At 36.3% G+C, this 21,493-nt stretch overlaps 2 protein-coding genes across 2 annotated transcripts in view; both read right to left on the bottom strand.

The window, feature by feature from the left end:
- Positions 1–996: 996 nt before the first annotated feature.
- On the bottom strand, positions 997–5,331 carry LOC107657532 (WD repeat-containing protein 75-like). Its single transcript, XM_016445669.1, has 8 exons — positions 5,241–5,331; positions 4,621–4,716; positions 4,332–4,470; positions 2,762–2,792; positions 2,223–2,282; positions 1,994–2,137; positions 1,668–1,774; positions 997–1,505 (listed from the first exon to the last, which is right to left on the bottom strand). Exons 4-8 carry the CDS (start codon positions 2,762–2,764, stop codon positions 1,289–1,291), a joined length of 531 nt encoding a protein of 176 aa, XP_016301155.1. The 5' UTR covers positions 2,765–2,792; positions 4,332–4,470; positions 4,621–4,716; positions 5,241–5,331; the 3' UTR covers positions 997–1,288.
- A 962-nt stretch (positions 5,332–6,293) lies between these two features.
- LOC107657531 (WD repeat-containing protein 75-like) overlaps positions 6,294–21,493 on the bottom strand; it is a 19,082-nt gene continuing 3,882 nt past the window's right edge. Inside the window, exons 2-21 of the mRNA XM_016445668.1 lie at positions 20,688–20,817; positions 20,164–20,229; positions 19,974–20,073; positions 19,088–19,212; positions 16,360–16,430; positions 14,243–14,359; positions 14,061–14,149; positions 13,791–13,949; positions 13,228–13,287; positions 13,024–13,139; positions 12,578–12,753; positions 11,257–11,408; positions 10,952–11,132; positions 8,868–8,962; positions 8,248–8,343; positions 7,928–8,097; positions 7,389–7,448; positions 7,160–7,303; positions 6,834–6,940; positions 6,294–6,671 (exon numbers count right to left, since the gene is read on the bottom strand). Coding sequence (XP_016301154.1) covers positions 6,455–6,671; positions 6,834–6,940; positions 7,160–7,303; positions 7,389–7,448; positions 7,928–8,097; positions 8,248–8,343; positions 8,868–8,962; positions 10,952–11,132; positions 11,257–11,408; positions 12,578–12,753; positions 13,024–13,139; positions 13,228–13,287; positions 13,791–13,949; positions 14,061–14,149; positions 14,243–14,359; positions 16,360–16,430; positions 19,088–19,212; positions 19,974–20,073; positions 20,164–20,229; positions 20,688–20,817 — 2,431 coding nt within the window. The 3' untranslated portion in view covers positions 6,294–6,454. The remainder of the gene's footprint in view (positions 6,672–6,833; positions 6,941–7,159; positions 7,304–7,388; positions 7,449–7,927; positions 8,098–8,247; positions 8,344–8,867; positions 8,963–10,951; positions 11,133–11,256; positions 11,409–12,577; positions 12,754–13,023; positions 13,140–13,227; positions 13,288–13,790; positions 13,950–14,060; positions 14,150–14,242; positions 14,360–16,359; positions 16,431–19,087; positions 19,213–19,973; positions 20,074–20,163; positions 20,230–20,687; positions 20,818–21,493) is intronic.

Here is a 21,493-nt window from a genome sequence, read left to right as displayed (position 1 = left end):
ATTTACAAAAGTGATTTTATGTCCATAGAAAGTACATTAAATGTAAGTAAAGTGTCTACTTTTAAGGTTTCAAATAAGTTTTTGGAGAATAAAATGTCAAAATTTGGTTGAAATAATGTTACATTGTCATTCAGTGTAACACAATATTTATGTAAAACTTCAAACAACAAGCTTATTCTGACGTGTACATATTAAAATATATAAAAGGTATAAGGGAGCATATATTAAATTTGATTGCGTTTTAAATGAGTAAAAAATTCTTACTGACAAATGGGCAAAACCTAGGATAGTGGCAAATTTAAAAAATGTAAAATTACAACTAATTAGAACTTGGGGTGAAAGTAATTAGTCTTTTAATATGTCATAAATTTATTTTTGTTGTAAATATGCCTGACAAGATTGTTACACTGAATGACATTTTAGTGGGTCTCTTCTGTAAATCAGGGAAAAATTATATTTATTTTTTGCTCAGAAAAACAAAAACAAAATTGCAATTAAATTAAAAACTTTTTATTTTTTGGGGGGGGGAAACAACAACAATTTAAAGCAGTATTACACTTACTGTTTTTATGCTTAAACCCTTTTTCGTCTTTGACCCATATAAAAACTATATATATAGTATTATGAAGATAAATTTAAGACTTTTTAAAACCAAGTAACTTTTACTGTACAGCACAGCAAAAAAAGCTGATGTTATTCCTCAGTATTTTTGTCTAGTTTTCCAGTGCAATCTATATACATTGACTTGAGAAACAAAATTACAAGTCGTCTTGTTTTATGAGACATTGTAAAAAAAAAAGTAAAAAAAAAGTGAGTTTAAATAATTGCCAAAGGTCTCAGAAAAATCTACTTAATTCAACAGGAAAACAAGCTTACATACCCCATTGACAGATATTTGATCTTGCTTTAAATCATGAAGTTATTTTCTTCAGTTTCTCAGAAAACAAGACTTCATATGTTCAATTTGCCTCTTAAGTAAATGTATCCTGATTCAAGGGTGTTTAAATACTTTAATTGGAAAAAGTTAACATTAAAATGCACAAATATACTGAAATAAAGTCAACGTCACAGTACATTGTTCACAAAAAGTTCTTTATAAATTATTGTTGATGCAAATGGGATGAACATTTTACTAACATTCAGAGTTACAAAATAGCATTGCTGTCCTTGTTGTTCCAAATGGAATCACTTATCAAACCACTAATGGGCTGCTGCAGTCCAAATAAACAAACGTCTCGATCTAAAGCAAGAATAAACAAAAACACAAACAGGACTGTGAAATTGCTCATCATGGTTTGGAGTCAATGAGGCCAGCCATCCAGCTAAAGTCAGTCTTTCTGACCCTCTTCAATTCCCTCTCTTGTGCTTTAGAAAGCTTCGGCGTCACCTCATCCACTGAACCCTGAGCTCTGAGCTCCTGCTGACTATCACATGCCTCCATTTCCTCCTCAGAGTGCTCTTCCTCTTTCTCACTGTTCATTTCCTGCTCGGAAGATTCCATTTCCCTGTAAGAGTGCCAGAAAAAGCAAAAGGAAAAATATAACATTTATGTGCTTGCAGTACAGAGCATCTCAGGGGAAAAAAAAGGGAAGGGAAACTGAGAAGTAAGCCAGTTAACTCTGGTTAACTTTCAAAGGAAATATATATTGTGCATGTGAAAAAAGAACCTGAGGGGGTCTTGCCGGACTCCAGTGTTGGAGATCAGGAGGGAACTGACAAACATTGAGCACAGGACTGACGCAGCAGGTAGAACATGAGCTGGTGTGTGTAACAACTAAAAAAAAAAAAGACATTACAAAAAAATAAATACTTAAATACACACACACACAAGTATATTTTTACAGTAAAAACAGTAATATTGCGAAATACTATTGCAATTTAAAATAACTTATGTCAAAGCAGAATTTTCAGCAGCCATTACTCCAGTCTTCAGTGTCGCATGATCCTTCTGAAACCTATATAACGAATAGACAGCCTACTTGAAATGACTTACTTCTGTGATGGTAACGGAGCCCTGTGGCTGTTGGGGTTTGTCAGCTGCTGGATGGGACGGTGTGTTGAGTTTCTGCTGCTGTTGTCTGTGTTTGCCCAACAGCAGGTAAAACGGTGTTACAGCAATACTGTCATCAATGACAAGCTGTACCAAAGACACACAAGTGAAGTTACTTTGGGGGTCTTCAAAATGAATGAGAATAAGGATGGTGTAAGAAAGAAAACCGTACCCGTTTACTTGAAGACAACATTCTGTCCTCCTCTGTTGCTGTGCTGAAGGTCAATAAATCCTGAGAATTGAACAGTATGCACACTATAGCATTAGAACATATTTACAGGATACCCACAGCTCACCAGGACTATGCAGTTGTTTACAATTATTGCTGTTACAAAGACATTTAATCCGTATCTAGCTCATGAAATACACCTTTTTTATTATCATATTAAATGTATCATTTAATTTATATCTTTTAAATATTTAAAATAAATAAAATTGCATCATTTATTATACATTCAATAATTTTATAATTAAAAATATTTTCTAAAAAACTTTAACCTAAATTATATAATTTTGAATATAAAAATTATATTAATGTTCATGTCTTTTTCAGGAGTTAAAAACTCTTTTAAAATCAGTCTAGGTTTTCAATTGGTGTAGGAACTAACAAACATTTAAAAAAAACAAACAAAAAAAACACAAATGGAGCGTCCTACGGTTATGCATTTATGTGTTTATAGGCCATTGTGATTACAAATATCACTGAAATACCATGTTTTGGGTGAGGAAGTACAGTTGAGATCTGTTGAGCCACTGAGAACTTTCGTCACAATTTCATCATGGTTTGGAGTCAATGAGGCCAGCCATCCAGCTAAAGTCAGTCTTTCTGACCCTCTTCAATTCCCTCTCTTGTGCTTTAGAAAGCTTCGGCGTCACCTCATCCACTGAACCCTGAGCTCTGAGCTCCTGCTGACTATCACATGCCTCCATTTCCTCCTCAGAGTGCTCTTCCTCTTTCTCACTGTTCATTTCCTGCTCGGAAGATTCCATTTCCCTGTAAGAGTGCCAGAAAAAGCAAAAGGAAAAATATAACATTTATGTGCTTGCAGTACAGAGCATCTCAGGGGAAAAAAAAGGGAAGGGAAACTGAGAAGTAAGCCAGTTAACTCTGGTTAACTTTCAAAGGAAATATATATTGTGCATGTGAAAAAAGAACCTGAGGGGGTCTTGCCGGACTCCAGTGTTGGAGATCAGGAGGGAACTGACAAACATTGAGCACAGGACTGACGCAGCAGGTAGAACATGAGCTGGTGTGTGTAACAACTAAAAAAAAAAAAGACATTACAAAAAAATAAATACTTAAATACACACACACACAAGTATATTTTTACAGTAAAAACAGTAATATTGCGAAATACTATTGCAATTTAAAATAACTTATGTCAAAGCAGAATTTTCAGCAGCCATTACTCCAGTCTTCAGTGTCGCATGATCCTTCTGAAACCTATATAACGAATAGACAGCCTACTTGAAATGACTTACTTCTGTGATGGTAACGGAGCCCTGTGGCTGTTGGGGTTTGTCAGCTGCTGGATGGGACGGTGTGTTGAGTTTCTGCTGCTGTTGTCTGTGTTTGCCCAACAGCAGGTAAAACGGTGTTACAGCAATACTGTCATCAATGACAAGCTGTACCAAAGACACACAAGTGAAGTTACTTTGGGGGTCTTCAAAATGAATGAGAATAAGGATGGTGTAAGAAAGAAAACCGTACCCGTTTACTTGAAGACAACATTCTGTCCTCCTCTGTTGCTGTGCTGAAGGTCAATAAATCCTGAGAATTGAACAGTATGCACACTATAGCATTAGAACATATTTACAGGATACCCACAGCTCACCAGGACTATGCAGTTGTTTACAATTATTGCTGTTACAAAGACATTTAATCCGTATCTAGCTCATGAAATACACCTTTTTTATTATCATATTAAATGTATCATTTAATTTATATCTTTTAAATATTTAAAATAAATAAAATTGCATCATTTATTATACATTCAATAATTTTATAATTAAAAATATTTTCTAAAAAACTTTAACCTAAATTATATAATTTTGAATATAAAAATTATATTAATGTTCATGTCTTTTTCAGGAGTTAAAAACTCTTTTAAAATCAGTCTAGGTTTTCAATTGGTGTAGGAACTAACAAACATTTAAAAAAAACAAACAAAAAAAACACAAATGGAGCGTCCTACGGTTATGCATTTATGTGTTTATAGGCCATTGTGATTACAAATATCACTGAAATACCATGTTTTGGGTGAGGAAGTACAGTTGAGATCTGTTGAGCCACTGAGAACTTTCGTCACAATTGTTCAACGGCTCTTCTCGAGGAACAAAGACGGCACGATGTATCTTCTCTGAACACACGTTCTTATGGGTGAACAGAGGCCTCGGCTCGTTAGGTTTGAAAACAAACACTGTACAGAGATCAGAAAACACATTAAAACTAGTTTGTGCATAAGTCTGATACATTAAAGAAAGAAACTAATACAGTTTACTTCTAAATGTACTGCTAACCAAAAGAGATGCAGAAAGTGTCAAGAGGCGATGACCTTTCAAACACTTACGGTCTGTATGTTTAGACTGGTATGAAAAAGCAGCCACATTTTCTGACAAGGGGTCCGGCTGCAGCTTGGAAACTTCCACAGATGTGCTCCACTCCACTGTGAATGAAAGAGATTTGACATTAAATAAAACTGACCTTGCAAAACCAAACAGTGAATAAAACCAGACTGCGCTAGCCTAGTTACCCAAGAGATGTTCACCCAAAAATGCTGTTAAGCTCTTAAAAGGACCAAGAAGCCCATGAAAGTACCATAAAATTGGTCCACAACTGGGTTATTATAATGTGACAGACATATTATAGTTATGTGTTTATGTATTTTCTCCTCAAACAGCGACCTTGAGTTTGGGAAAGGCACTTTATAAATAAAACTTAATACGACAGGTTCAGATTCAAAATTAGCTTTTTTTTTTTGGAGCTGGACAGTCCATGTTTGCTATGAAATGTTATTGTATGAAAAGCGAAGCTACAGAATTTCTTTTTTTTTTTGTGCTCGACTGAAAAAATAAAATCTTATGGCTTGTTTTAAATAACTTGCGGCTGAGTAAATAATGATAATTTTCATTCTTGGGGGAACTGGAAACTGCAAATATGAAATATGAACCAATATTAATGACTGCTTACATGCACAAGTGAGGAGATTCCAGCAGCAGAGAAGGTTTCTGGTGGTCGTGGCAATCAAGTATTTGGAGCAGCTTAATTGGCCGAAACAAAGGTCCCTGGTGGATCAAAGTTGCTGCCTTTAGTCGGTTTCACCAATTCAAAGATCACCATGATCAGCAAGACCCATGTCAGTTACATATTTCATCAGATTAGTCTCAGTGAGTGATAATCAGTTGCCTTACTCTTAATCAGAAACTGTAATGACACCAATGAACAGTATCAAAAACATTAGCAATAAATATTGCTAAAAATACACAGGTATTATAACTTTATTGATGTTTACAAAAATCACATTTTGTGTGTGTGTTTGATAATATACATCAAACATGGTGCAAAGCCGCCCATGACCTTATGGCTCAACAAATCAGTGTGAGGATTGGAAATACTGTACAAAACAGATTTAGCACTTGCTGGAGTTCCTAATTACTATAACTACATATCAACATTCCATGCTTCAGAATACAGCAAAATACTATATCTTGTTGTGCTGGTACTTGGACAGGTTTAGGACTGCTGTGGACAGCTGACTCCCACATCTTTTATAATATTCTTCATATATAATATACAAAGCTTCAGATATTCTTCATTTGCAGCAGTAACAGAAATGAAAAATTTCAGTACGTTTAAATAGATTTTCATTTTTACCTTTATAAGGCCAATTTTTTCCTAACCTAATTAAATGTATGCATCAACTTTTGTGTCAAATTCTTCAATTTAATCAATAAATTCAAATCGCATATCGTTTAAACAACAATTACGATATTATCGTAGACGATGTATATCGCACACCTCTAATTGCTTCTTTTCTAATCAATGCACCAAAGACAGCTAGGGCAGATGTGAAGATTAAAGTCAATAACTGCTTTAAATTTCAATCAGTTCTTTACACAAAGCTATCATGTATCATATGTTGTACAAAGTCATACAAACCACTTTTGTGGTGCAATTGCACTTTTACTGCAATTGCAAGGAAAAGTAACTAATACATTCTGTTTGTGTTCCACAAAGTGAACATTTTACTAACATTCAGAGTTACAAAATAGCATTGCTGTCCTTGTTGTTCCAAATGGAATCACTTATCAAACCACTAATGGGCTGCTGCAGTCCAAATAAACAAACGTCTCGATCTAAAGCAAGAATAAACAAAAACACAAACAGGACTGTGAAATTGCTCATCATGGTTTGGAGTCAATGAGGCCAGCCATCCAGCTAAAGTCAGTCTTTCTGACCCTCTTCAATTCCCTCTCTTGTGCTTTAGAAAGCTTCGGCGTCACCTCATCCACTGAACCCTGAGCTCTGAGCTCCTGCTGACTATCACATGCCTCCATTTCCTCCTCAGAGTGCTCTTCCTCTTTCTCACTGTTCATTTCCTGCTCGGAAGATTCCATTTCCCTGTAAGAGTGCCAGAAAAAGCAAAAGGAAAAATATAACATTTATGTGCTTGCAGTACAGAGCATCTCAGGGGAAAAAAAAGGGAAGGGAAACTGAGAAGTAAGCCAGTTAACTCTGGTTAACTTTCAAAGGAAATATATATTGTGCATGTGAAAAAAGAACCTGAGGGGGTCTTGCCGGACTCCAGTGTTGGAGATCAGGAGGGAACTGACAAACATTGAGCACAGGACTGACGCAGCAGGTAGAACATGAGCTGGTGTGTGTAACAACTAAAAAAAAAAAAGACATTACAAAAAAATAAATACTTAAATACACACACACACAAGTATATTTTTACAGTAAAAACAGTAATATTGCGAAATACTATTGCAATTTAAAATAACTTATGTCAAAGCAGAATTTTCAGCAGCCATTACTCCAGTCTTCAGTGTCGCATGATCCTTCTGAAACCTATATAACGAATAGACAGCCTACTTGAAATGACTTACTTCTGTGATGGTAACGGAGCCCTGTGGCTGTTGGGGTTTGTCAGCTGCTGGATGGGACGGTGTGTTGAGTTTCTGCTGCTGTTGTCTGTGTTTGCCCAACAGCAGGTAAAACGGTGTTACAGCAATACTGTCATCAATGACAAGCTGTACCAAAGACACACAAGTGAAGTTACTTTGGGGGTCTTCAAAATGAATGAGAATAAGGATGGTGTAAGAAAGAAAACCGTACCCGTTTACTTGAAGACAACATTCTGTCCTCCTCTGTTGCTGTGCTGAAGGTCAATAAATCCTGAGAATTGAACAGTATGCACACTATAGCATTAGAACATATTTACAGGATACCCACAGCTCACCAGGACTATGCAGTTGTTTACAATTATTGCTGTTACAAAGACATTTAATCCGTATCTAGCTCATGAAATACACCTTTTTTATTATCATATTAAATGTATCATTTAATTTATATCTTTTAAATATTTAAAATAAATAAAATTGCATCATTTATTATACATTCAATAATTTTATAATTAAAAATATTTTCTAAAAAACTTTAACCTAAATTATATAATTTTGAATATAAAAATTATATTAATGTTCATGTCTTTTTCAGGAGTTAAAAACTCTTTTAAAATCAGTCTAGGTTTTCAATTGGTGTAGGAACTAACAAACATTTAAAAAAAACAAACAAAAAAAACACAAATGGAGCGTCCTACGGTTATGCATTTATGTGTTTATAGGCCATTGTGATTACAAATATCACTGAAATACCATGTTTTGGGTGAGGAAGTACAGTTGAGATCTGTTGAGCCACTGAGAACTTTCGTCACAATTGTTCAACAGCTCTTCTCGAGGAACAAAGACGGCACGATGTATCTTCTCTGAACACACGTTCTTATGGGTGAACAGAGGCCTCGGCTCGTTAGGTTTGAAAACAAACACTGTACAGAGATCAGAAAACACATTAAAACTAGTTTGTGCATAAGTCTGATACATTAAAGAAAGAAACTAATACAGTTTACTTCTAAATGTACTGCTAACCAAAAGAGATGCAGAAAGTGTCAAGAGGCGATGACCTTTCAAACACTTACGGTCTGTATGTTTAGACTGGTATGAAAAAGCAGCCACATTTTCTGACAAGGGGTCCGGCTGCAGCTTGGAAACTTCCACAGATGTGCTCCACTCCACTGTGAATGAAAGAGATTTGACATTAAATAAAACTGACCTTGCAAAACCAAACAGTGAATAAAACCAGACTGCGCTAGCCTAGTTACCCAAGAGATGTTCACCCAAAAATGCTGTTAAGCTCTTAAAAGGACCAAGAAGCCCATGAAAGTACCATAAAATTGGTCCACAACTGGGTTATTATAATGTGACAGACATATTATAGTTATGTGTTTATGTATTTTCTCCTCAAACAGCGACCTTGAGTTTGGGAAAGGCACTTTATAAATAAAACTTAATACGACAGGTTCAGATTCAAAATTAGCTTTTTTTTTTTGGAGCTGGACAGTCCATGTTTGCTATGAAATGTTATTGTATGAAAAGCGAAGCTACAGAATTTCTTTTTTTTTTTGTGCTCGACTGAAAAAATAAAATCTTATGGCTTGTTTTAAATAACTTGCGGCTGAGTAAATAATGATAATTTTCATTCTTGGGGGAACTGGAAACTGCAAATATGAAATATGAACCAATATTAATGACTGCTTACATGCACAAGTGAGGAGATTCCAGCAGCAGAGAAGGTTTCTGGTGGTCGTGGCAATCAAGTATTTGGAGCAGCTTAATTGGCCGAAACAAAGGTCCCTGGTGGATCAAAGTTGCTGCCTTTAGTCGGTTTCACCAATTCAAAGATCACCATGATCAGCAAGACCCATGTCAGTTACATATTTCATCAGATTAGTCTCAGTGAGTGATAATCAGTTGCCTTACTCTTAATCAGAAACTGTAATGACACCAATGAACAGTATCAAAAACATTAGCAATAAATATTGCTAAAAATACACAGGTATTATAACTTTATTGATGTTTACAAAAATCACATTTTGTGTGTGTGTTTGATAATATACATCAAACATGGTGCAAAGCCGCCCATGACCTTATGGCTCAACAAATCAGTGTGAGGATTGGAAATACTGTACAAAACAGATTTAGCACTTGCTGGAGTTCCTAATTACTATAACTACATATCAACATTCCATGCTTCAGAATACAGCAAAATACTATATCTTGTTGTGCTGGTACTTGGACAGGTTTAGGACTGCTGTGGACAGCTGACTCCCACATCTTTTATAATATTCTTCATATATAATATACAAAGCTTCAGATATTCTTCATTTGCAGCAGTAACAGAAATGAAAAATTTCAGTACGTTTAAATAGATTTTCATTTTTACCTTTATAAGGCCAATTTTTTCCTAACCTAATTAAATGTATGCATCAACTTTTGTGTCAAATTCTTCAATTTAATCAATAAATTCAAATCGCATATCGTTTAAACAACAATTACGATATTATCGTAGACGATGTATATCGCACACCTCTAATTGCTTCTTTTCTAATCAATGCACCAAAGACAGCTAGGGCAGATGTGAAGATTAAAGTCAATAACTGCTTTAAATTTCAATCAGTTCTTTACACAAAGCTATCATGTATCATATGTTGTACAAAGTCATACAAACCACTTTTGTGGTGCAATTGCACTTTTACTGCAATTGCAAGGAAAAGTAACTAATACATTCTGTTTGTGTTCCACAAAGAAACTTGGACCTTCATGACGGTGAATAGATGACATGCTTTGATGAACACTTCCTTAAGGTCCAAGCTTCCTTCCTTACTAAATTCCAGCTTGCTGTCACAATACTGGAATTTATAACTTCCATAAAATACCTTAAAATATTGATATTGAATAAAAAATTTTGATAATACAGGGGGGGAAAATGGCACACCATTAGAGGCATAATTTAAGGCAATTTTATTTACTTTTGACCATAAATAAAGTATTTTCTTATCAACTGAATCTGAGATTCCTCAGGCCTGATAGCTCTAATACTACTACAAAATTATTTATTAAAATAAAAAAATGAGTATTTCATAAGTAACTGACATGTTGCATTCCCAAATGCATGTTAAACTCAGAGATGGAGTTCACTGCATTCAGTCAACTGAGTCGCTGAAAACACTGGATTGTGATTGCTTAGCTCTAAAACATGCAGCGTAATATACTTATTTAATTAAAATACACATTTTCTGTCAGAGAGAGAAGAGAGAGTGAGAAAGCTCAATATTGCAGAAGACTGAAACCATTTCAAATATTTCAGTACGGATATTTATCGAAAAAACTTTAAAAACACTACACAATTTACTGCTTGTGTTACACAGAGAAGGAACAACCAAGAACAGTTGTTGACAAGGAATGCCAAAAATTTTGTATTGTGATGAAACCCAGCTTCATCTAATGAACTTCCTTTTTTCAAAAACACAACGTTGAAGCGAAACCGTGTCCCTGATGACCCTGCAGGACTGGAATTGCGCCCAATTCCTTAGCAGGACTGAATCCCCATTTTTGCCTGGCACCATCTAAATCTTAATTACTAAGTTACTACCATTCAGACTGTGCAGACAGTTTGAAAAGAGTTTAGTGAATGCTAATCCACCACTCTGAATGGGACACACATCTAAAGACCTCAAGAAACCTGTGCAACCCATTCTAAACGCATCAGAAAGCGTTTGGACAGACTGATTTGAAGACAGGGAACATATACAGTACCCTGAGTGGTAAAACAACATATCCCACCTTACTACTCCAGGTGGTTGGCAGAGGGTGGTGAGCAACTCCCAGGTGTCCGGGCTCCATATGGTAATGACTTCTTGGAAGCTCACCGCCAGGAGAGAGCTATCAGCTGAGAAACTGCAGTTTGTGGGCGTCAGGTTATGGTAGCTGCCCACAAAATCACATGACCAGAAGCTCTGGTCCTCTAAAAGGAAACGTGAAACGTTGCGGTGAGACAGGTATGCCTGGATTCAGACTTGTGACCTTTGGTGTTTGGCTCCAACACTAAACACTAACACCTTTGCAAATGTCTGAAGGGTTTGACTCACGTTGTGTGTCTGCGTCAGCACCCTGACACCATGCTTTGAACTGGCCGTCTTCTGCTGTGGTCACCAGCATGGTGGTCTCCTCAGAAGAGCTGAAGCACATGGATATAATCCGATCCGTGTGGGCGGCAGTGATGGTAGTGTTCAGTACGAAACTAATGGGACAGAACAATACACCATTACAGTCCAGAAATAAAGTCTAGTTTAGAAATACGAAAATTTGTACATGATCATTCAAAAGTTGAGTCAATTTTTTTTTTACAAATGAAAAGAAATACAGACATTAAAGGCATTAATGTTACAAAAGATTTCTATTTCAAATAAATGCTGTTCTTTCAAACTTTCTATTCATCAAACAATCCTAAAGGGGAAAAAAAGTATCTTGTTTCCACAAAATACAGCAGCACAACCGTTTTCAAGAAATGCTTCATAAGCACCAAATCAACATATTAGATTGATTTCTGAAGGATCATGTGACACTGCATTAATGACTGCTGAAAAATTCAGCTTTTCCATCACAAGATTACATTTTAAAATAGATTTAAATAGAAAACAGCTGTTTTAAATTGTTATAATTTCCCATCATTACCGTTTTTTCCCCCCCAATTATTATTTTGTATTTTTGATTAAATAAATGTAGCCTTGGTGAACAGACTTCTTTCAAAAATATATATATATATATATATATATATATATATATATAAATGATATAGTTGTTGCATTGCTTATAATAATTGCTTTTAATTTATTTATAAATATCACTATGGGAAAAGAAATTTGAGAAAATTGGGACTTAAATAAACTTTTAATCATAAACAAAAAAAATAAATACACAAAGTCATCGTAAATATACACTTTTCACAATTTGTGTAAAAATACTGACATTGAAATTCCAGGCATATGCCTTCATAAACCTGCACTAGTCCTCACATTGTAAACTGTGAAGTGTGTTTTTGCTTTTACCAATCATTTTTTATTTGAAATTTTATGTAACTGCATATTTATATTCTGGTATTGCTTATGAAGTTTTTTTTTTTTATTAAAATTGTAACATTTAACATTTTTCTAATAAATGTATGGTTTATGTGATAACGTCATGGTTATATAATACGAAATGGTGTGAATATAATTATTTTTAACACTGATGAAGGACCAGTGCCAAAATGTTTGATTGTTCCCCTAACAGTGTTAATTAAATGGAAAATGATTTACATTATTTGCATGAGGACCATGAGAAATATCAAATGTCGCTGGTCAAAATCCTACATTTCTTGCATGGATCATATCTTTGACATTATTCAAATCTGCAATCTAGCATGTATACCTTTGCGTTCTTTCATCGTAAGCCCATAGTTTGAGGACAAATTCAAGATCGGAGGACTTCTGTCCCCTTTCCTCCACTGTAGCAAGCCAATACCCTTTTATGTCAAAGGCAGCCTTCACCACTTCAAACTGATCCAGACCCGCTTCATAAATATATTCTTGTTGCACTATGTCCAGCTGTGAATGCAACAGACAGAATGTTATGCTCAAATCTAGACAAAACATGACGAACAATGTTTGACATGAAGACGGGCCCACAGATCATGTGATTTCATCTGACACATGTCAGGTGACAAAAGTTTATTACCCATGTTAGCAGAACGCACAAAGATGAACCTAATGCACCATCATGTGATCCAACATTTTCCAGTACATACTTCCCCCAAATACTTGCTTATTTCAGAGAAATGTTAAGCTTTATCATAGTATTGACTGAGGCAGACTCACATTGTAGAGATGCTTGTCACGCAGCAGGGAGTAGAACTGCAGATGACCCGGTTTCCCATTCAGCACTAAAGCTTTACTGCGCGGGTCAATCATTAGATCAGTGAAAACGGCATCTCCTGAAAGCATTAAAAACATCGGAAGAAATAAACATTTACTGCAATAGTTATGAAATCTGGATGTTTGTGCAAATGGGACTTTACAAACCTTTAACTAAACCCTGAATTACTCCACACACTTTGAAGCTGCTCTCGATAACCGTGATCTCTGAGGAGGAAGAGAAGGCAAATGACAAACCAGAAAGCAGTCCGAAATGACACCATAGTGAAATATGTGGGTAAAGACCGACCAAGGTTGAATCTCACAAACATACATATCATAATTAATCCACAAAACAACAGTATGACAATATAAATTCCAATCTGCATGAAGAAAGTGAAGCCATTAAGGTTTAGTTTATAAAACTTTTAGTTTAAAGTTTAGGTATGGGGTAGGATTAAGGGATCTAAAATATGGCCATAATGTAACAAATTCCATAATGTATAATTACTTCACAAATTTCAATAATATATATTTTTTTAGCATTACAATGAGAATGAGATTTTCAGTGTTCGCATTAAGATGTGGGGTGCATGAGAATAATTTATGTAAAAAAAAAAAATCTTAATTTGTCTCAAAAAATAGATTTTGTTTTCTTTATACAAAATAACATTTCTTTTAGCTTCATTTTGGAAGGAAATCCCAGATTGACCACAAAGCTGAAGACTTACTGTTGTCTGAATGAGAGGTGCAAAACAGCTGCCCATCAGATGATGTTGACACATGTAAAATGGATCCTCCAAGACGGGGCAGGAACTCTTTTCTGTTGCCTGCCCCATACTGCCACTGGACAAGCACTGACTCAATGCCTCCACTCAAAAGATTAGTGCCTGCAGAGACAATAACAGTCAGGTTTTCTCAGATGGGGACTGTAACATACATTTGACACAGAGGATGATGTGAAAAAGTGTGAAACACACCTACGCCTCAGTACAACCCACCTTCTGGAGTAAAACACAAAGTGTTCACAGCATTGTGATGCCAGTGCTGGGTAGAATATGTGTACTCTTTTGTGTGAATGAAGTTTCTCCTGTAGTAAATACAAAGTTGATTTAAACCTCCAATTCTGATCACGTGACCTGCATATGAACTTAAAAAACTGGATGGTGAACTCTGGCCTTACCAGAGGCGGATCTTTCCGTCTTCATGACCGGTGGCGATGCAGTCGTCTGCTGGGTGACAGGCTATGCATGTGAATGCATTTTTGGCCCCTTTCTTATCTGTGGCTTTTAGGGAAAAACTACAAACAGAAAAAAAGAGTGGACATTTAAAGAAATACTTCACCCAGAAATAAATATTGTCATTAACATTCATGATTCAATGACTGACTTCCATTTAGCATAACAGGAACATTTTTAATGAACATTTTAGTAATGAAAGCAAATAAGGATGGGTGCTGTCAAAAAATTTTTTAGTAAAAAAAAAAAAAAAAATTACAGATATTACTTTTATAACTGGTACAGATAGATTTTTTTTTAATGTTTAAGTATCCAATAACCACTACATTGTACCAAACTGATTTTTAAATCATTTTATTTTTGCTATTTGACAATTAAATTACAACAGAAACACAATATGAATTATATTTCATTATTAATAATAATCTTTGTCTTTTTTTATTTATTTCAGGATACATCTAATTGTTAAGACATTTCTCACTTGATTAATGATTGTTGATTAACCACCAAAATTCCACACTATCACAAATATCCATCGTATACCCAGTGAAACACTACAGAAATTGAACCAAGTGATCAAATAAATGACAAAACATTATTTCTCTTGTGACAGTTAGTTAGCATTATGATAATGAAAATGTGATTTTTGTGTTTCTTGTTTTTTTTTTACATTAACGTAATGACATGGGGGATGTATGAAAACGTCTCAATGCAAAAAAAAAAAAAAAAATCTATTTTCTAAAATGCATGTTTATTTGTATTAATAGAAAACTCTTGTTAGCTGTTATTCTTTAAAGGGACATTGGGTGCAAAATTCACCTTTACATGGTGTTTGTATATAAACTCAACTGCCCTACAATTATAAAAATCCATTAACTCATTCTTTTTAATCCCCAAAAAAACCTACAGTCTCAATTATCAAGTCAGTTTGATTTTCTGAGCAGGATGGCGTCATACTGCTCAGGCCTCGCCCACAACCACTGATAGACTGTCCTGTATTAGCATATCTCCGCCCCCAGCCAGTTGTACACTGTCCTCCATTCTCTCTGCACTCGAGCAGCTGTAGCGACAACAATGTCTCGTATGCAATGCAGGTGTTTTGTAGCTGCATGCAAATGTGAACATAAGGCCGGATTCACACAGCAAGCATCAGCAGCCGCTGACGCTATACAAACGCTTCCAGTGTGAATACTCTCGCGAGTCTGCAGCAGCAGTGACGATGAAGTCACGCTTAAGTGAAGCTCAAGCTTGCGGTGTGAAACAGGATTCTTTATGTTCTCCCGACATCAGAGCCACTGAGGACACAGTGTTTTAGTTTTGTTTTTGATGGTAACGCGCCACCGAATATGCAAAAAACGTAAGAGAGCAGTGGGGTGAGCAGTAGCTCATTATCATTTAAAAAGACATGAACCGAAACGGGTCGCTGTGAACAGAGCTGTTTTTGACAAGGTAAAAAGGGTGTTGTTTTACACGACCAATGAGGAATTTTAACTAAAGTATGTTGCAGACATTTCATAAAGACCCTAAAGAATCATACCAACTTGTGGAAATTGGGCATCCGATGTCCCTTTTAAAAAGCATTCAAATTATGCCATTTATTAGTAGACCAATAACCAAATTACTTGAAGTGTAAATACTGCTCATACCTTTTGAGATCAACAAAAAAAGTCATATGGTTTTTAAATTACTAAGTAAATGACAATCTGTCCCCTTTAAAAAAGCACTCAAATTATGCCATTTATTAGTAGACCAATAACCAAATTACTTGAAGTGTTAAATACTGCTCATACCTTTTGAGATCAACAAAAAAAGTCATATGGTTTTTAAATGACTAAGTAAATGAGAATCTTCATTTTGAGGCGAACTATAAGGTGGTGTTGTCTCAACTTATTTGTTTTTGCAAAAACAGAAAAAAAAATTGAAAAACCAACGGTAAGGCAAAGCCCAAAACAAGCTACATGACACGTGTCTTGCTCTGAGGCCAGTAAATAAGCAGTGCGGTTGGACACGTTCCTACATGTTCTGACCTTAAAAAGGCTATTTAGGATACAGCGGTTATTACCTGTATGTCTTCTGCTTCCTGAAGAAATAAACATTTAGTTGGAGATGCCTGGCAAACGCTATGTATTGCCCCTGAAAATACAATATACAGAAGAAACAATGTTAAAAAATGACTTTTTCTCTCGAGCTAACTGTAAGGTTGCTGGTTCAATGTCTTGAGCTTGAAGAAACATACAGGTCTTTCTTATTTCCCACAACCACAAATAGGTTAAGAAGTGATGATGTGTAATGGCTGTACCAAAAAAAACAGCAAAGGTACAACAGGGCTGCACACGGCACTCGGTCTACAAAAATAACACCGGCATGTGCCACACTAATTAACCTAATGGGGTCCAAACCATGTTTCCTAAACCACATCAACACTTACACAGGCAATGACTGTGCAGGAAGACAAATTTATCCATCATAACCTGAGCAGGTATGACAGTGTTCAACAACCTTCCCACAGCCAGACATAAACTAACACTTAAAATTAAACATTAAAAAAAAAAAAAACAGGCATGCAAGTTGGATTTCAGGACATCTTTGGTATGGAGATATTAATACAGATTTTTCCAAGTAGTCTATATTCTTGGTAACTGTAGACTTTATTTAAAATATCTTGCCTCATTATAATTTCTGCCTGAGTCTTCATAGAAATATCCAATATTGGCCGATCCTGAATATTTTATTGTGCATGCCTATTTCCTACATTCCACACTTAGATTAACATTGATGCCATCTAATATTCACATTTAAAAACAATAATAATTTAATACTGTTAAATGTAGTCTTTAACAGACCTCAAAGTGAAAATCCATATACATTAAGACCAAAAATTATGTTGTGATTTTTAAATTCGCTTGTAGTATTCAAAATGATTAAAGTACGTTTTTTTTTTTAGACAAAATTGTATAAAATTTTAAAATTGCCCAAGACATAAAAAGAATTACCGGCTTATCTGTATCAGCCAGAAACGTAAGCTATTATTTAGATAATGTTGAAATTAAGTGTTACTTTGCGTGTTGTGTTCAAGCGGCAACCTCCCGCTCTCTCTCGTGAAGCCCACAAGGAAGTGACTTAAACTGTAATTCATCAACTGGCCGCTAGAGGCTGGCTGCAAAAGGGAGTCAATCCAATAGACTCCCCATTTTAAAATGCCCAACTTTACAGCAGAAAAAAACATGTTTACAGCCTGGTTCAAAAAATGATTTTTTGCCCTTCATGACAACTGTGAGGGGGGTGAATTTTTTTATAACTCATCCGTTTAAATTATATTAAGCCTTAAAGTTCTGCATAATTAAGGGCGTGGCCACTTGAGTGGCAGGTGGATTGCCGCTGCTGTCACCACCGCCGAGCTAGGTGGGCGTGGTTTCAGCAACCAGCTCCCACCTCTTTGCCCATTTTCGATTATCCGGGAGTGACGCGCGGTGACGTGCTGCCAAGATGGCGACGGCCGCTCCGCCCATTTTGAGCTTCAAAAACGCTCTTCAGAAATCTACGGGTGACGTCACGGACACTACATCCATGTTTTTATGCAGTCTATGGTTGTGTTTTATGCTCAAGATTAAAATAAGAGGAGATGTTACTTTGCGTGTTGTGTCAAGCGGCAACCTCCCGCTCTCTCTCGTGAAGCCCACAAGGAAGTGACTTAAACTGTAATTCATCAACTGGCCGCTAGAGGCTGGCTGCAAAAGGGAGTCAATCCAATAGACTCCCCATTTTAAAATGCCCAACTTTACAGCAGAAAAAAACATGTTTACAGCCTGGTTCAAAAAATGATTTTTTGCCCTTCATGACAACTGTGAGGGGGGTGAATTTTTTTATAACTCATCCGTTTAAATTATATTAAGCCTTAAAGTTCTGCATAATTAAGGGCGTGGCCACTTGAGTGGCAGGTGGATTGCCGCTGCTGTCACCACCGCCGAGCTAGGTGGGCGTGGTTTCAGCAACCAGCTCCCACCTCTTTGCCCATTTTCGATTATCCGGGAGTGACGCGCGGTGACGTGCTGCCAAGATGGCGACGGCCGCTCCGCCCATTTTGAGCTTCAAAAACGCTCTTCAGAAATCTACGGGTGACGTCACGGACACTACATCCATGTTTTTATGCAGTCTATGGTTGTGTTTTATGCTCAAGATTAAAATAAGAGGAGATCTATTAGTGTTTAATGTTCTGTTATGTTGGGATTTACATGTACAGTGAAGTTTCAGCTACATAAAGTATGTGAATGGAGTGTATTGTAGTGAATTCAAATGAAATAAGTCTACAGTACTCATGCCTATTGGTTTCTAAACATCTTAACACCAACTTGTTGGGTTTTAGAGTATAATACACTTGTATTATTGCATTATAACATGATCTGTTCCAAGCTGTAACTGTGTCTTTGTATTGATTTTATTATCAGATTTTTCACATTAACAGATTTTTTTTTTCCATAGAAAACACATAGAAAAGGACCTACACTTTGGAAAAGAGTAACATCAGCCATGTTTATAAATGCCAGATTTGTTCAGGATGGCTTGTTTTTCCTGAATCCATAGAAAAGTGACGTGCCCTATGTTTTAACATTCTGTGCCTGTAAAGCCTATCGATGCAAAGTAGATATTAAAAATTGTATCACCTAGTCTTGGACTAAAAAGCGTTGTAGACAGATACCTCGATGATTTCAAGACATCCACCAACAGACAAATCTTTAAAAAAAAAAGAAAGAATGTGAGAAGAAAGAAGAAAGTGCTGAGTGAGCTCTTACTTCTCTACCGAAGGCCGTGCAGCTGGGGTTTGGGCTGATACGACTGGAAACAGCAGACAGCTCTTTGGCTTCCACCTCCTGTTCTGCTGACTTGGGCAGATGTACAGCAACCAACTGAAAACACTCTGGACATGCAGACACACAAAGCATTCATTTCTATTAATATTGTGTTTTTTGTAGAAACATTTGAGCACTTCTGTCTTCATTGTCAATGGGCTTTCTGAATGGTTTAAATGTCTCAAATAAGGTCTGAGGTAATCACAAACTCAAGATATTTTCCCATTTTATCCTAACACCTCCTTGAAGCTTTTACTTATCTTGAAAAAGGTGATTGCTAACAAGTGGCTGAATGGAACTACAGAGGTTGTCGGGGACTTTGTCGGAATTTTCAGGTAAAATGTTTGTAAATAAAGACTAAAAGAGTTGTTGGACGTTTAATGGCGCTGACACTTAAATAACAAGACCGTAGTATAGTTCGTTTACCACCTACAGTACGTTTAGCTTTTTACCTCATTTAGGCCTCAAGATTTATAAAAGGTGATTATCTTGATGAATAAAATGTTTGTTTGGTATATTGTGACAATTTTAGATTTATCTACCGCATGTAAAAAACTAAGCAAACTGTGGTTGGTCACTTTACATGTGGCGGTCAGGTGGTCTATGTGGGAGGTTCTTAACAAAAAATAAGCTTCAGTGGACCAGAATTAAGCCTGGCTATGCTCAATATTAATATTGTTAGAAAATATGTATTAATATTTCTGTTTTCAGAAAAATGAGTCAGAAATTGAGTTTCCTACTGTATTGGTGAAGAGTGCCTGATCCTAATCAATGCATCACAATGATGTGGCAGGAATCTACATGACTTCATTAGAACTGAAATACATACCATTTTTGGAATCTGTATCCAAGGCAATATGAAGAAAAACGATTCCATCATGTTTCTCGGACACATATATTGCAAACAAACGGTATCCAATGATAAATGTCTGAAAAAAAGAAATAAAACAACATGAAAGGAATGAAAATATTTACTGCAACAGTGGCCTTGGCTTTACTCACAACAACACCAACTGTACCTTGATAAGGATGCCATCAATGAAGTCCCATAACTTAACAGTGCCATCTGCTGAGCAAGAGTAAACCTGCATGCAGAATGCATAAACAGGTTGAAGAATAAATTCTGCTGTTGAAGTAACAGTAAGCCATCCAAAATAAATCTGACAAGGAGATCAGGAGGTTTATTTTGGAATAAAGACTTTGTCCTTAAAATAAACAGTTAGCTTAGTGAAATTCTTTAAAAATGAAGACGATGAAAGATTATAATACATTTTTCTGCTATAATAAAGTGCACCTCAAATACCACAACATCAGGAATATGCAAATAATTTCAATTTTAATTTAATGTTGACTTTAAAGAAACCTCAGACAGAATTCAAACATGTGTGAATATTGATTTAAATGGAAAAAAAACTACAAAACACACCTACATAAGCTGGTTAAGAATTCATTGGTCAATGCTGACTGACAAAAGAAACGCAATCAAAACTGATCAACTATCTCACACTTTCTATACAAGTGAACCCAAGTGATGCACACAGACCTGCAGGTGATTGGCAGGATTCAAGGCGATGCCTGTCACTTGGTTGGTGTGGCCCTGCAGACTATGGAGCCACTCTTCTGTGCGTGTGCTATAGACCTTCACTGAATCCCCAGAAGCGCACAAAACAAACCTGCAACCATGAGACAACTTTAAATGTAAGTGATACAGACAATGCCTTTGCACTTTATACCTGCCATTCACAGACCCCCGATAGGTCACCGAAAAAAAAAAAACATTTTTGTTCAGTGAATTCAAACAGATACATTGCACACAAATTATCAAAAAAGCACACGTTATTTAGTTGTCTTACCATAAACAGATTTGAATGTCTTAAAGGGGTCATATGATGCGATTTCAATTTTTCCTTTCTCTTTGGAGTGTTACAAGCTCTTGGTGCATAAAGAAGATCTGTAAAGTTGCAAAGACTAAAGTCTCAAATCCAAAGAGATATTCTTTATAAAAGTTAAGAGTCAGCCACACCTACCTAAAACGGCTCGTTCTAACACGCCCCAACATACCTACGTCGCTCTGTGGGAAGATTTGCATAACACCGCCCAAATGTTCACGCAAAGAAAGAAGGCGTAACTTTTATTCTCGCTGTAGTTTTGTTGTTTCCACTGCCATGTCGTAAAGACGCTGTGTGCTTCGTTGTAAAAGCGAAACCAACTTTGCGCTGTCGATCGCTGGATCGGCTTTCACCGTGGACGAAGCGGAGTCCAGCCCGGGGTCGTCACTCGGATCCGCCGGCTGCGCCGTTCTCAACCCCGCTGCCTCAGCTCACTCTAGCCCGGCCTCAGCTCACGCTA

The sequence above is a fragment of the Sinocyclocheilus anshuiensis genome, unplaced genomic scaffold (genome assembly GCF_001515605.1).
Source record: "Sinocyclocheilus anshuiensis isolate Anshui unplaced genomic scaffold, SAMN03320099.WGS_v1.1 scaffold179, whole genome shotgun sequence".
NCBI classification, from domain to species: Eukaryota; Metazoa; Chordata; class Actinopteri; order Cypriniformes; family Cyprinidae; genus Sinocyclocheilus; species Sinocyclocheilus anshuiensis.
The sequence above is the reverse complement of the archived record's forward strand: the minus strand, read 5'-3'. Positions and strand labels throughout refer to the sequence as shown.